This window comes from Nerophis lumbriciformis, linkage group LG16 (assembly GCF_033978685.3).
Source record: "Nerophis lumbriciformis linkage group LG16, RoL_Nlum_v2.1, whole genome shotgun sequence".
Taxonomy (NCBI): domain Eukaryota; kingdom Metazoa; phylum Chordata; class Actinopteri; order Syngnathiformes; family Syngnathidae; genus Nerophis; species Nerophis lumbriciformis.
In genome coordinates this window covers 9081797-9094870 of record NC_084563.2, presented here as the reverse complement: position 1 = coordinate 9094870, position 13074 = coordinate 9081797, and the positions used below count along the sequence as shown (strand labels likewise).

General features: G+C 42.4%; 1 protein-coding gene across 2 annotated transcripts in view; it reads right to left on the bottom strand.

Moving 5' to 3' along the window:
* The window catches only part of LOC133616971 (teneurin-3), a 745483-nt gene that overhangs the window by 265527 nt on the left and 466882 nt on the right, over positions 1–13074 (bottom strand). For both annotated transcript variants that reach the window (XM_061976582.2, XM_061976583.1), the window contains one exon: positions 5690–5791. In XM_061976582.2, the coding sequence (XP_061832566.1) occupies positions 5690–5791 (102 nt within the window). The remainder of the gene's footprint in view (positions 1–5689; positions 5792–13074) is intronic.

The following is a 13074-nucleotide window of genomic DNA, read 5'->3' as shown; positions in this document are numbered from 1 at the left end:
CAAACGTTTCTTTCAAAAAGTATATTCCTGAATTACTTTTATTATTCGCGTATTGTTGCATAACAGATGACACTTGTGAGACAAATGACGCTTCGAGTGCCAGTGAGAATAGCAAAAATATAGAGTTTTTGTTAATGACGTGGAACTCATGACACAGTAAATTGAAACATGCGGACACGTTTGTTACTGGATAGAAGCCGTGCTGCGGCGTGTTTACTTGTGTGCGATATCATGTGCGACACAAGCCGTCCTGCAGCGTGTTTACTTGTGTGTGATATCATGTGCAATGCAAGCCGTCCTGCAGCGTGTTTACTTGTGTGAAGTGAAGTGAATTATATTTATATAGCGCTTTTCTCTAGTGACTCAAAGCGCTTTACATCGTGAAAACCCAATATCTAAGTTACATTTAAACCAGTGTGGGTGGCACTGGGAGCAGGTGGGTAAAGTGTCTTGCCCAAGGACACAACGGCAGTGACTAGGATGGCGGAAGCGGGGATCGAACCTGCAACCCTCAAGTTGATGGCACGGCCACTCTACCAACCGAGCTGTACCGCCCCATATAATGTGCGATACAAGCCGTCCTGCAGCGTGTTTACTTGTGTGTGATATCATGTGTGACACAAGCCGTCCTGCAGCGTGTTTACTTGTATGCGATATCATGTGCGGCACAAGCCGTCCTGCAGCGTGTTTACTTGTGTGTCATATCATGTGCGATACAAGTCGTCCTGCAACATGTTTATTTGTTGTGCATTATCATGTGGATATAAGCAGTTATGCAGCGTGTTAACTTGTGTGTGATATCATGTGCGACACAAGCCATCCTGCAGCGTGCTTACTTATGTGTGATATCATGTGCGACACAAGCCGTTTTGCAGCGTGTTTACTTGTGTGCAATATCATGTGCGACACAAGCCGTCCTGCAGCGTGTTTACTTGTGTGTGATATCATGTGCAATACAAGTTGTCCTGCAACATGTTTGTGTGCGATATCATGTGCGACACAAGCCATCCTGCAGCGTGTTTACTAGTGTGTGATATTATGTGCAATACAAGCCGTCCTGCAGTGTGTTTACTTGTGTGTGATACAATGTGTGATACAAGCTGTCCTGCAGCGTGTTTACTTGTGTGCGATATCATATGCGACACAAGCCGTCATGCAGCGTGTTTACTTGTGTGTGATATCATGTGCGATACAAGTTGTCTTGCAACATGTTTGTGTGCGATATGTGCGATACAAGCAGTTCTGCAGCGTGTTTACTTGTGTGCGATATCATGTGTGACACAAGCCGCCCTGCAGCATGTTTACTTGTGTGTGACATCATGTGAGACACAAGCCGCCCTGCAGCATGTTTACTTGTGTGCAATATCATGTGCGACACAAGCCATCCTGCAGCGTGTTTACTTGTGTGTGATATCATGTGCGATACAAGTTGTCCTGCAACATGTTTGTGTGTGATATCATGTGTGATACAAGCAGTTCTGCAGCTTGTTTACTTGTGTGTGATATCATGTGCGATACAAGCCGTCCTGCAGCGTATTTACTTGTGCAAAGCTTGACAGCCAGTTAGCATTTAAATGTCCTCACAAGGTTGGTCTATTGTACTTAAATCATTTACAACATGTAAACATGGTAGGCTATAGGCTGATAGCACAAGCTAGATATATGTAATGAATGTCCTTAATTGAACAATATTGCAGTGTTAAACAGCACATTTGTCAATATAAACAAGTATCAAAAAATTATAGTTGCATAACTACAGTATTTCTTCCCATCATGTCAAACAATAAAGATTTCATATAAAAGTATATCAGAAATTACATTATTTAGCTACAGTAAAGTTGTTGATTTTTTCTAAATACATTTTTTATGATTGTTATAAGTATTCTTTCAAATTAGACATTTAAGCAATTTGTAACTAACTTTTTATTTATTTTAAAGAAAATCAGAATCATATAATATGTGTTTGATTAGCTTATTTTGTTTAATTTTTGATGAAATCGGGAAAAAAAAACGAAAAAAAAAAACATGTAATCACAGTCTATATTGCAAATCCCGGACTATAAGCTATTATTTTTTTCTTGCGCTTTGAACGCTGCGGCTTATAAAACGGTGAAGCTAATTTATGGATTTTTCTTTGCCGACAGCCATAACTCCAATAGTATAAAACAAACAAACAAGCAAAGGCCCCTTAAATGGTGTGTTATTTTTTGTGCTACGGTGCCATCTTTTGGACTAGCTCGCTCACTGCACGTGCTGCAGTGTCCTTTCATTTATAGCTTTCAACCGGAAGTACAAGTTCTGTCTACGAGCCGTCCGTGGCATTTTTACTTGAATGGATTTTTCATTCATTACTCCAAGCAACGTTTGTACATTTTTTGGGTATAACTAAAACAAATAATATTTGATCATCTGTTTTGGAAACATTTAAAGTATGTAAATAAACATTTACAAAATATTTAATTGTAAATAACTCATTTCACAATATATATACACTATATTGCCAAAAGTATTTGGCCACCTGCCTTGACTCACATGTGAACTTGAAGTGCCATCCCATTCCTAACCCATAGGGTTCAATATGATGTGGGTCCACCTTTTGCAGCTATTACAGCTTCAACTCTTCTGGGAAGGCTGTCCACAAGGTTGCGGAGTGTGTTTCTAAGAATTGTCGACCATTCTTCCAAAAGCGCATTGGTGAGGTCACACGCTGGTGTTGGTGGAGAAGGCCTGGCTCTCAGTCTCCGTTTTAATTCATCCCAAAGGTGTTCTATCGGGTTCAGGTTAGGACTCTGTGCAGGCCAGTCAAGTTCATCCACACCAGACTCTGTCATCCATGTCTTTATGGATCTTGCTTTGTGCACTGGTGCACAAGTTATGTTGGAAGTGGAAGGGGCACGCTCCAAACTGTTCCCACAAGGTTGGGAGCATGGAATCGTCCAAAATGTTTTGGTATCCTGGAGCATTCAAAGTTCCTTTCACTGGAACTAAGGGGCCAAGCCCAACTCCACACCAGAGATGGCGTCTCCACTGCTCTAGAGTCCAGTGACGACGTGCTTTACACCACTGCATCCCACGCTTTGCATTGGACTTAGTGATGTATGCCTTAGCTGCAGCTGCTCGGCCATGGAAACCCATTCCATGAAGCTCTCTGCATACTGTACGTGGGCTAATTGGAAGGTTACGTGAAGTTTGGAGCTCTGTAGCAACTGACTGTGCAGAAAGTCTTTGCACTATGCGCTTCACTGACCCCTCTCTGTCAGTTTACATGGCCTACCACTCGGTGGCTGAGTTGCTGTTGTTCCCAAACTCTTCACTTATCTTATAATAAAGTTGACTTTGGGAATATTTAGGAGCGAGCAAATTTCACGACTGGATTTGTTGCACAGGTGGCATCCTGTGACAGTTGCTGGAAATCACTGAGAGCGGCCCATTCTTTCACAAATGTTTGTAGAAACAGTCTCCATGCCTAAGTGCTTGATTTTATACACCTGTGGCCGGGCCAAGTGATTAGGACACCTGATTCTCATCATTTGGATGGGTGGCCAAATACTTTTGGCAATATTTAAAATATTTAATTGTAAATAACTCATTTCACAACGTATATATCTGAGGCTTATAGTCCGGTACGAAGGATATATTGCTTTTATATTGGTGGTTCAGTGGTAGAATTCTCGCCTGCCATGCGAGAGGTCCCGGGTTCAAATCCCGGACGAGCCCCCAAATTGTTGCGTTTTGGACCAGTTGTTCCTCCCAGGGAATTCAAGTCACAATTCGCTCCCAAGCTCTTTACGACACTTAAAGCTGAGTTGAAAAAAACCACCAGAGACAGAATAGGTATTTTGTTGTATATTTTCAAAGCTTTTCCAATATACATTTTGAGACCAGTCTAACCATAGAACATTCTATATCGCCTCCCCAAAATGGTCTGTCTTCCCGATCCCACCACCCTCTCTCTCGTCCCATCTCTGTAGCCAAAACAAAATGCTAGTCTAAACACATTCCAAAGAACTCAAGGTTATCACACATAGTATACTTGCTGACAGAGCATCAAGAGAATAAATGGAAAACACGAGCTGTTATCAAATATGACTAATAAATGAAAGAAGTACAACTTAAATTCGGATATATGTAAATATCTGCCTCCGACAATAGCGGCGCTCTCTATAGTCCGGAAAATATTGTATTTGGAACAATAATATTTGTATGTACTTATATTTGCTAAAAACCTTCAAGAGCATCCATTTCCCCAAAAAGCCTGGGCCTGGTAAATGATATGAGTATAATAACAATTGATGAGAAATGCCAATATTTGGAAGCTAATTAAATGATCAAACAAAGTGTTGGCGATGAAGCCAAAGTCAATAGTGTTTATATCCTCCGGTGGCCACAAATGATGTCGCCTGTCGTGCAGCAGATGACAAACTAGCAGACGTTGCACCAGCGCATCATAAACAGCCACATTTCCATCTTTTAAATCCAACATAAATCTTGATTTTAAGAGTGCGAGGAGTTCATGGATCACAGCCAGGCCCGGCCCTAACCAATCTGGCGCCCTAGGCAAGATTTTAGGTGGCGCCCCCCCACATCGGCAGTGAAGTGTATATACGCACAAGAAACCGAATAGCTTTGTCTTTGACCTTTTTTTTACTTAAAGAAAGCAAATTAACAATCAGAATAGTTAACAAGATAAAAAAAATATGAATAAATAAATGAATGCAAAAAATAAAAAATGAATATATGAAACACAATATTTTTTACATACATATTGCTTAATTTACATTAATGATGTGCACTTTAACAACTAGGCTTACAACTATACCTAATATATAAAGGGGTGGAAAAGTGACTATTACCTGCAGGGCAAACATTAGCTAACCAGAAGGCAATAACAATGTAAACAAAAAACACCTGCTTAAAAGATCTAATACAAATGTCCCTGAGGAATGTAAGGTGGGAGTACTGTAATTACCTAACGTTACATTATTATTTTCCATACCAATTTAGCCCCCTCCACAATATTAACCCGACGTTAAAACAGAACTAGCTATTTATTGATTAGCAATTGCCGAATCATGTAACATTAGCGTAATGCTAAAAAGCCAGGTTACTATCACATTCTGTAACAGACAAATAATTTCATGTAGGCTAACGTTACCTACCTGCTACCTCTTGTCTTTTTCTCGTTTCTCCTCCTCTTCTTTTCTCTTTTTTCTTCCCTGGGCACCTGACAGTTTTGGCCGTTTTGACATCTTGTGTTGATTTTTTGATGTGGTGACGTCCAAAAAGAGTCATGATACGGGAAGGGAGAGGGCGCACCGTGCGGGGGGGGGGGGGCTATATAATATATAATATTTCTATTATATAGGCTTTACTTTGCATTTTAATTAACGTGGGATTATATTTTAGTATTTAGAAATAATAGTACCAACTTTTTTTTTTTTTTTCTCCAACATTTGTGGCACTGGCGTGGCGCCCCCTGATGGACGGCGCCCTTAGCATTTGCCTATACGGCCTATGCCACGGGCCGGCCCTGATCACAGCTGTGGAAAAAAGAGCGGGTCCATCGTGGTGAGCGGCAGAAGTACGTCTTTTTTTTTTTTTTTTTTTTTTTTTTTGGCGTGGCGATGGGAGTGAACGTTGAAGTAATAAGCTAACCGAGCAGCAAAGTAGGAGAAAAGTGGATAATTACCTCTGGAACAGTACGGCCCGATGAATCCCGCGAAGCAGTGACAGGATCCCGCCACACACTCCCCGTTCCCGTAGCAGTTGTGTGCGCACTCGCTGACAGACTCTGCGGGAAGTCAAACTATTAATAACGCATCACACTGTCACATTGCTGCAAATCTGGGAGATCTCTCCAAAGTAACTTCTGACAAGTGCACACTTCATAAAGTGCTGGGAGACAGTGCTGCATCCAACCTTTACTCCTTTCCTTTTTAAATAAGCCTTTTTTTTTTGTTGGTGTCCATTGCACTCAGGCTTAAGCCTCCATAACATGTCGGCTACAGCCATCTGCGCCACGTCAAATAGAAGCCACAAAGCGTTTGAAATTAGCCCAAATAATTCAATTTCCTTGACATGCATTCCCTTTTTCCAGCCTTCCATGCCCTGGTTGATCAAGCCAACGCGAGGCAAGCGATCTCTTGAGTATTCGCGGCTTCCAACCCTCTCTGACTTGAAGTTAATCCGACACATCCGACACAAAGAGCTTGTGCGCACTCAACAGACCATCGCTCATCAGGGACAACATCCCTCCATCCCCCAAACCCCAAAAGGCCAAAGCCTTCATTTTGATAAGTGAAGAGGGCAAACTTTGTTGTTATTACTCTGGATTGTATTGGATGTTCCTCTAGGTGAAGTCGGACCCGGGCAATTTTCACCTGGCACGTCGATACCTTCATATTTGGCGGGGGCAATCAATGAAAGTCCCTCAAAGGAAATAGAAAAGAAGGAGAAATGTTATCTCAGCCCTTTTTTCCCCCACCTCAAAAACCTCAAAATTAAAGCATGTCCAAGTCTAGCAAAGTTGCTGGTTGGAAGGATCGATGCCCATGCATGGCTACTATCATAGTCATCCACCATCCTCCAAAGAACACACCCTCAAGGTTGCTCAAAGTCGGAAAAGATCGACTTGTTTGCGAAGCAGGCGAGATTTTTCATCCCTAATCCAAACAGTCCATGTTTGATATTGCAGGCGAAGCTTGAAATTGGAAACTCGACAACAAACCGTCAGGAACTCTTTGGATTTTTGAAAAGTTAGCCCAAGAGTTTATGCTGACGTTGCAATGTGCATGCAAGGCCAGTAGTCCCTCGTGTTCATCAGTCAAGACTTTGGATATGGTCAAACCGCAATTCTGATTTTTTTTGTAAAATCCGATCTTTAAATGTAGTCGTTCACGTTACAAAAAAATATGCGACGTCTAATGTAGTCATTGCTCTATGGTTGTCACCCGACCACTACGTGGACATACATCATCACATCTTGGGTCGTTCCTCTAAACCAGAAGTCGCCGACCCGTTTGATCTTGCAGGCGAAGCTTGAAATTGGAAACTCGACAACAAACCGTCAGGAACTCTTTGGATTTTTGAAAAGTTAGCCCAAGAGTTTATGCTGACGTTGCAATGTGCATGCAAGGCCAGTAGTCCCTTTGCATACTGTCGTTTTCGTCAGTCAAGACCTTGGCTATGGTCACACCGCATTTCTGATTGTTTTGTAAAATCCAATCTTTTAATGTAGTCGTTCACGTTACAAAAAATATGCGACATCTCGTCAGTCAAGACTTTGGCTATGGTCACACCGCAATTCTGATTTTTTTTGTAAAATCCGATCTTTAAATGTAGTCGTTCACGTTACAAAAAATAAGCAATGTCTAATGTAGTCATTGCTATGGTTGTCACCCGGTCACTACAACACCGCAACTACGTGAAAATACTTCATCACATCCTTGGTCGTTCCTCTAAACCAGACGTCCCCGACCCGTTTGATCTTGCAGGCGAAGCTTGAAATTGGAAGCTCGACAACAAACTGTCAGAGACTCTTTGGATTTTTGAAAAGTTAGCCCAAGAGTGAATACAAGGCCAGTAGTTCCTTTGCATACCGTCGTTTTCGTCATTCAAGACTTTGGCTTTGGTCTCACCGCAATTCTGATTGTTTTCTAAAATCCGATCTTTTAATGCAATCGTTCACGTTACAAAAAATATGCGACGTCTAATGTAGTCATTGCTATGGTTGTCACCCGACCACTACAACACCGCAACTATGTGGACATACTTCATCAAATCTTGGGTCGTTCCTCTAAACCAGGGGTCGCCGACCCGTTTGATCATGCAGGCGAAGCTTGAAATTGGAAAATCGACAACAAACCGTCAGAAACTCTTTGGATTTTTGAAAAGTTAGCCCAAGAGTTCATGCTGACGTTGCAATGTGCATGCAAGGCCAGTAGTTGGCGACGTCCCTTTGCGTACCGTCGTTTTCGTCATTCAAGACTTTGGCTATGGTCACACCGCAATTCTGATTTTTTTTGTAAAATCCGATCTTTTAATGCAGTCGTTCACGTTACAAAAAATATGCGACGTCTAATGTAGTCATTGCTATGGTTGTCACCCGGCCACTACAACACCGCGACTACAAGTTAGCCCAAGAGTTCATGCTGACTTTGATATGTGCTTGCAAGGCCAGTAGTTCCTTTGCATACCGTCGTTTTCGTCAGTCAAGACTTTGGCTATGGTCACACCGCAATTCTGATTGTTTTGTAAAATCCGATCTTTTAATGTAGTCGTTCACGTTACAAAAAATATGCAACGTCTAATGTAGTCATTGCTATGGTTGTCACCCGGCCACTACAACACAGCAACTACGTGGACATACATCATCACATCTTGGGTCGTTCCTCTAAACCAGAAGTCGCCGAGCCGTTTGATCTTGCAGGCGAAGCTTGAAATTGGAAACTCGACAACAAACCGTCAGGAACTCTTTGGATTTTTGAAAAGTTAGTCCAAGAGTTTATGCTGACGTTGCAATGTGCATGCAAGGCCAGTAGTCCCTTTGCATACTGTCGTTTTCGTCAGTCAAGACCTTGGCTATGGTCACACCGCATTTCTGATTGTTTTGTAAAATCCGATCTTTTAATGTAGTCGTTCACGTTACAAAAAATATGCGACGTCTCGTCAGTCAAGACTTTGGCTATGGTCACACCGCAATTCTGATTGTTTTGTAAAATCCGATCTTTTAATGTAGTCGTTCACTTTACAAAAAATATGCAATGTCTAATGTAGTCATTGCTATGGTTGTCACCCGGCCACTACAACACCGCAACTACGTGGAAATACTTCATCACATCCTGGGTCATCCTGGGGCGGCATGGCGTAGTGGGTAGAGCAACCGTGCCAGAAACCTGAGGGTTGCAGGTTCGCTCCCCGCCTCTTACCATCCAAAAATCGCTGCCGTTGTGTCCTTGGGCGGGACACTTCACCCTTTGCCCCCGGTGCCACTCACACCGGTGAATTGAATGTTGAATGATAAGTGGTGGTCGGAGGGGCCGTTGGCGCAAATTGCAGCCACGCTTCCGTCAGTCTACCCCAAGGCAGCTGTGGCTATGAAAGTAGCTTACCACCACCAGGTGTGAATGAATGATGGGTTCTACATGTAAAGCGACTTTGGGTACTTAGAAAAGCGCTATATAAATCCCAGGTATTAAGCTTGAAATTGGAAACTCAACAACAAACCGTCAGAAACTCTTTGGATTTTTGAAAAGTTAGCCCAAGAGTGCATGCGAGGCCAGTAGTTCCTTTGCATACCATAGTTTTCGTCAGTCAAGACTTTGGCTATGGTCACACCGCATTTCTGATTGTTTTGTAAAATCCGATCTTTTAATGTAGTCGTTCACGTTACAAAAAATATGCCACGTCTAATGTAGTCATTGCTGTGGTTGTCATCCGGCCACTACAACACCGCAACTACATGAAAATACTTCATAACATCCTGGGTCGTTCCTCTAAACCAGAAGTCGCCGACCCGTTTGATCTTGCAGGCGAAGCTTGAAATTGGAAGCTCGACAACAAAACGTCAGAAACTCTTTGGATTTTTGAAAAGTTAGCCCGAGAGTGTATGCAAGGCCAGTAGTTCCTTTGCATACCGTCGTTTTCATCAGTCAAGACTTTGGCTATGGTCACACCGCAATTCAGATTTTTTTGTAAAATCCGATCTTTAAATGTAGTCGTTCACATTACAAAAAATATGCCATGTCTAATGTAGTCATTGCTATGGTTGTCACCCGGCCACTACAACACCACAACTACGTGAAAATACTTCATAACATCCTGGGTCGTTCCTCTAAACCAGAGGTCGCCGACCCGTTTGATCTTGCAGGCTAAGCTTGAAATTGGAAGCTCGACAACAAACCGTCAGAAACTCTTTGGATTTTTGAAAAGTTAGCCCAAGAGTTCTTGCTGACGTTGCAATGTGCATGCAAGGCCAGTAGTTGGCGACGTCCTTTTGCGTACCGTAGCTTTTGTCAGTCAAGACTTTGGCTATGGTCACACCGCAATTCAGATTTTTTTGTAAAATCCGATCTTTAAATGTAGTTGTTCACATTACAAAAAATATGCCATGTCTAATGTAGTCATTGCTATGGTTGTCACCCGGCCACTACAACACCGCAACTATGTGGACATACTTCATCAAATCTTGGGTCGTTCCTCTAAACCAGGGGTCGCCAACCCGTTTGATCTTGCAGGCGAAGCTTGAAATTTGAAACTCAACAACAAACCGTCAGAGACTCTTTGGATTTTTGAAAAGTTAACCCAAGAGTGCATGTAAGGCCAGTAGTTCATTTGCATACCGTCGTTTTTGTCAGTCAAGACTTTGGCTATGGTCACACCGCAATTCAGATTTTTTTGTAAAATCCGATCTTTTAATGCAATCGTTCACGTTACAAAAAATATGCAATGTCTAATGTAGTCATTGCTATGGTTGTCACCCGGCCACTACAACACCGCAACTACGTGGACATACATCATCACATCTTGGGTCGTTCCTCTAAACTAGAAATGGCCAACCCGTTTGATCTTGCAGGCGAAGCTTGAAATTGGAAACTCGACAACAAACCGTCAGAAACTCTTTGGATTTTTGAAAAGTTAGCCCAAGAGTTCATGCTGACGTTGCAATGTGCATGCAAGGCCAGTAGTTGGCGACGTCCCTTTGCATACCGTCGTTTTCGTCATTCAAGACTTTGGCTATGGTCACACCGCAATTCTGATTTTTTTGTAGAATCCGATCTTTTAATGCAATCGTTCACATTACAAAAAGTATGCGACGTCTAATGTAGTCATTGCTATGGTTGTCACCCAGACACTACAACAAGTTAGCCCAAGAGTTCATGCTGACGTTGCAATGTCCATGCAAGGCCAGTAGTTCCTTTGCATACCGTCGTTTTCGTCATTCAAGACTTTGGCTATGGTCACACCGCAATTCTGATTTTTTTTGTGAAATCCGATCTTTAAATGTAGTCGTTCACGTTACAAAAAATATGCGATGTCTAATGTAGTAATTTTTATGGTTGTCACCCGGCCACTACAACACCGCAACTACGTAGACATACTTCATCACATCCTGGGTCGTTCCTCTAAACCAGGGGTCGCCGACCCGTTTGATCAAGCAGGCGAAGCTTGAAATTGGAAATTTGACCATAAACCATCAGGAACTCTTTGGATTTTTGAAAAGTTAGCCCAAGAGTGCATGCAAGGCCAGTAGTTCCTTTGCATACCGTCATTTTCGTCAGTCAAGACTTTGGCTATGGTCACAATGCAATTGTGATTTTTTTGTAAAATCCGATCTTTAAATGTAGTCGTTCACGTTACAAAAAATATGCAACGTCTAATGTAGGCATTGCTATGGTTGTCACCCGGCCACTACAACAGCGCAACTACATGGAAATACTTCATCACATCCTGGGTCGTTCCTCTAAACCAGGGGTCGCCGACCCGTTTGATCATGCAGGCGAAGCTTGAAATTGGAAACTGGACAACAAACCGTCAGGAACTCTTTGGATTTTTGAAAAGTTAGCCCAAGAGTTCATGCTGACGTTGCAATGTGCATGCAAGGCCAGTAGTTGGCGACATCCTTTTGCGTACCGTAGCTTTCGTCGTTCAAGACTTTGGCTATGGTCACACCGCAATTCCGTTTTTTTTTTGTAAAATCCGATCTTTTAATGCAATCGTTCACGTTACAAAAAATATGCAACGTCTAATGTAGTCATTGCTATGGTTGTCACCCGGGCACTACAACACCGCGACTACAAGTTAGCCTAAGAGTTCATGCTGATGTTGCAATGTGCATGCAAGGCCAGTAGTTCCTTTGCATACCGTCGTTTTCGTCATTCAAGACTTTGGCTATGGTCACACCGCAATTCTGATTTTTTTGTGAAATCCGATCTTTAAATGTAGTCGTTCACGTTACAAAAAATATGCCACGTCTAATGTAGTCATTGCTATGGTTGTCACCCGGCCACTACAACACCGCAACTACATGGAAATACTTCATAACATCCTGGGTCGTTCCTCTAAACCAGAAGTCGCCGACCCGTTTGATCTTGCAGGCGAAGCTTGAAATTAGAAGCTCGACAACAAACCGTCAGGAACTCTTTGGATTTTTGAAAAGTTAGCCCAAGAGTGCATGCAAGGCCAGTAGTTCCTTTGCATACCGTCGTTTTCGTCATTCAAGACTTTGGCTATGGTCACACTGCAATTCTGATTGTTTTTTAAAATCCGATCTTTTAATGTAGTCGTTCACGTTACAAAAAATATGCGACGTCTAATGTAGTCATTGCTATGGTTGTCACCCGGCCACTACAACACCGCAACTACGTGGAAATACTTCATCACATCCTGGGTCGTTCCTCTAAACCAGGGGTCGCCTACCCGTTTGATCTTGCAGGCGAAGCTTGAAATTGGAAACTCGACAACAAACCGTCAGGAACTCTTTGGATTTTTGAAAGTTAGTCCAAGAGTTTATGCTGACGTTGCAATGTGCATGCAAGGCCAGTAGTCCCTTTGCATACTGTCGTTTTCGTCAGTCAAGAATTTGGCTATGGTCACACCGCATTTCTGATTGTTTTGTAAAATCCGATCTTTTAATGTAGTCGTTCACGTTACAAAAAATATGCGACGTCTCGTCAGTCAAGACTTTGGCTATGGTCACACCGCATTTCAGATTTTTTTGTAAAATCCGATCTTTAAATGTAGTCGTTCACGTTACAAAAAATATGCCACGTCTAATGTAGGCATTGCTATGGTTGTCACCCGGCCATTACAACACCGCAACTACGTGGAAATACTTCATCATATCATGGGTCGTTCTTCTAAACCAGGGGTCGCCGACCCGTTTGATCATGCAGGCAAAGCTTGAAATTGGAAACTAGACGACAAACCGTCAGAGACTCTTTGGGTTTTTGAAAAGTTAGCCCAAGAGTGCATGCAAGGCCAGTAGTTCCTTTGCATACCGTCGTTTTCGTCAGTCAAGACTTTGGCTATGGTCACACCGCAATTCTGATTTTTTTGTGAAATCCGATCTTTAAA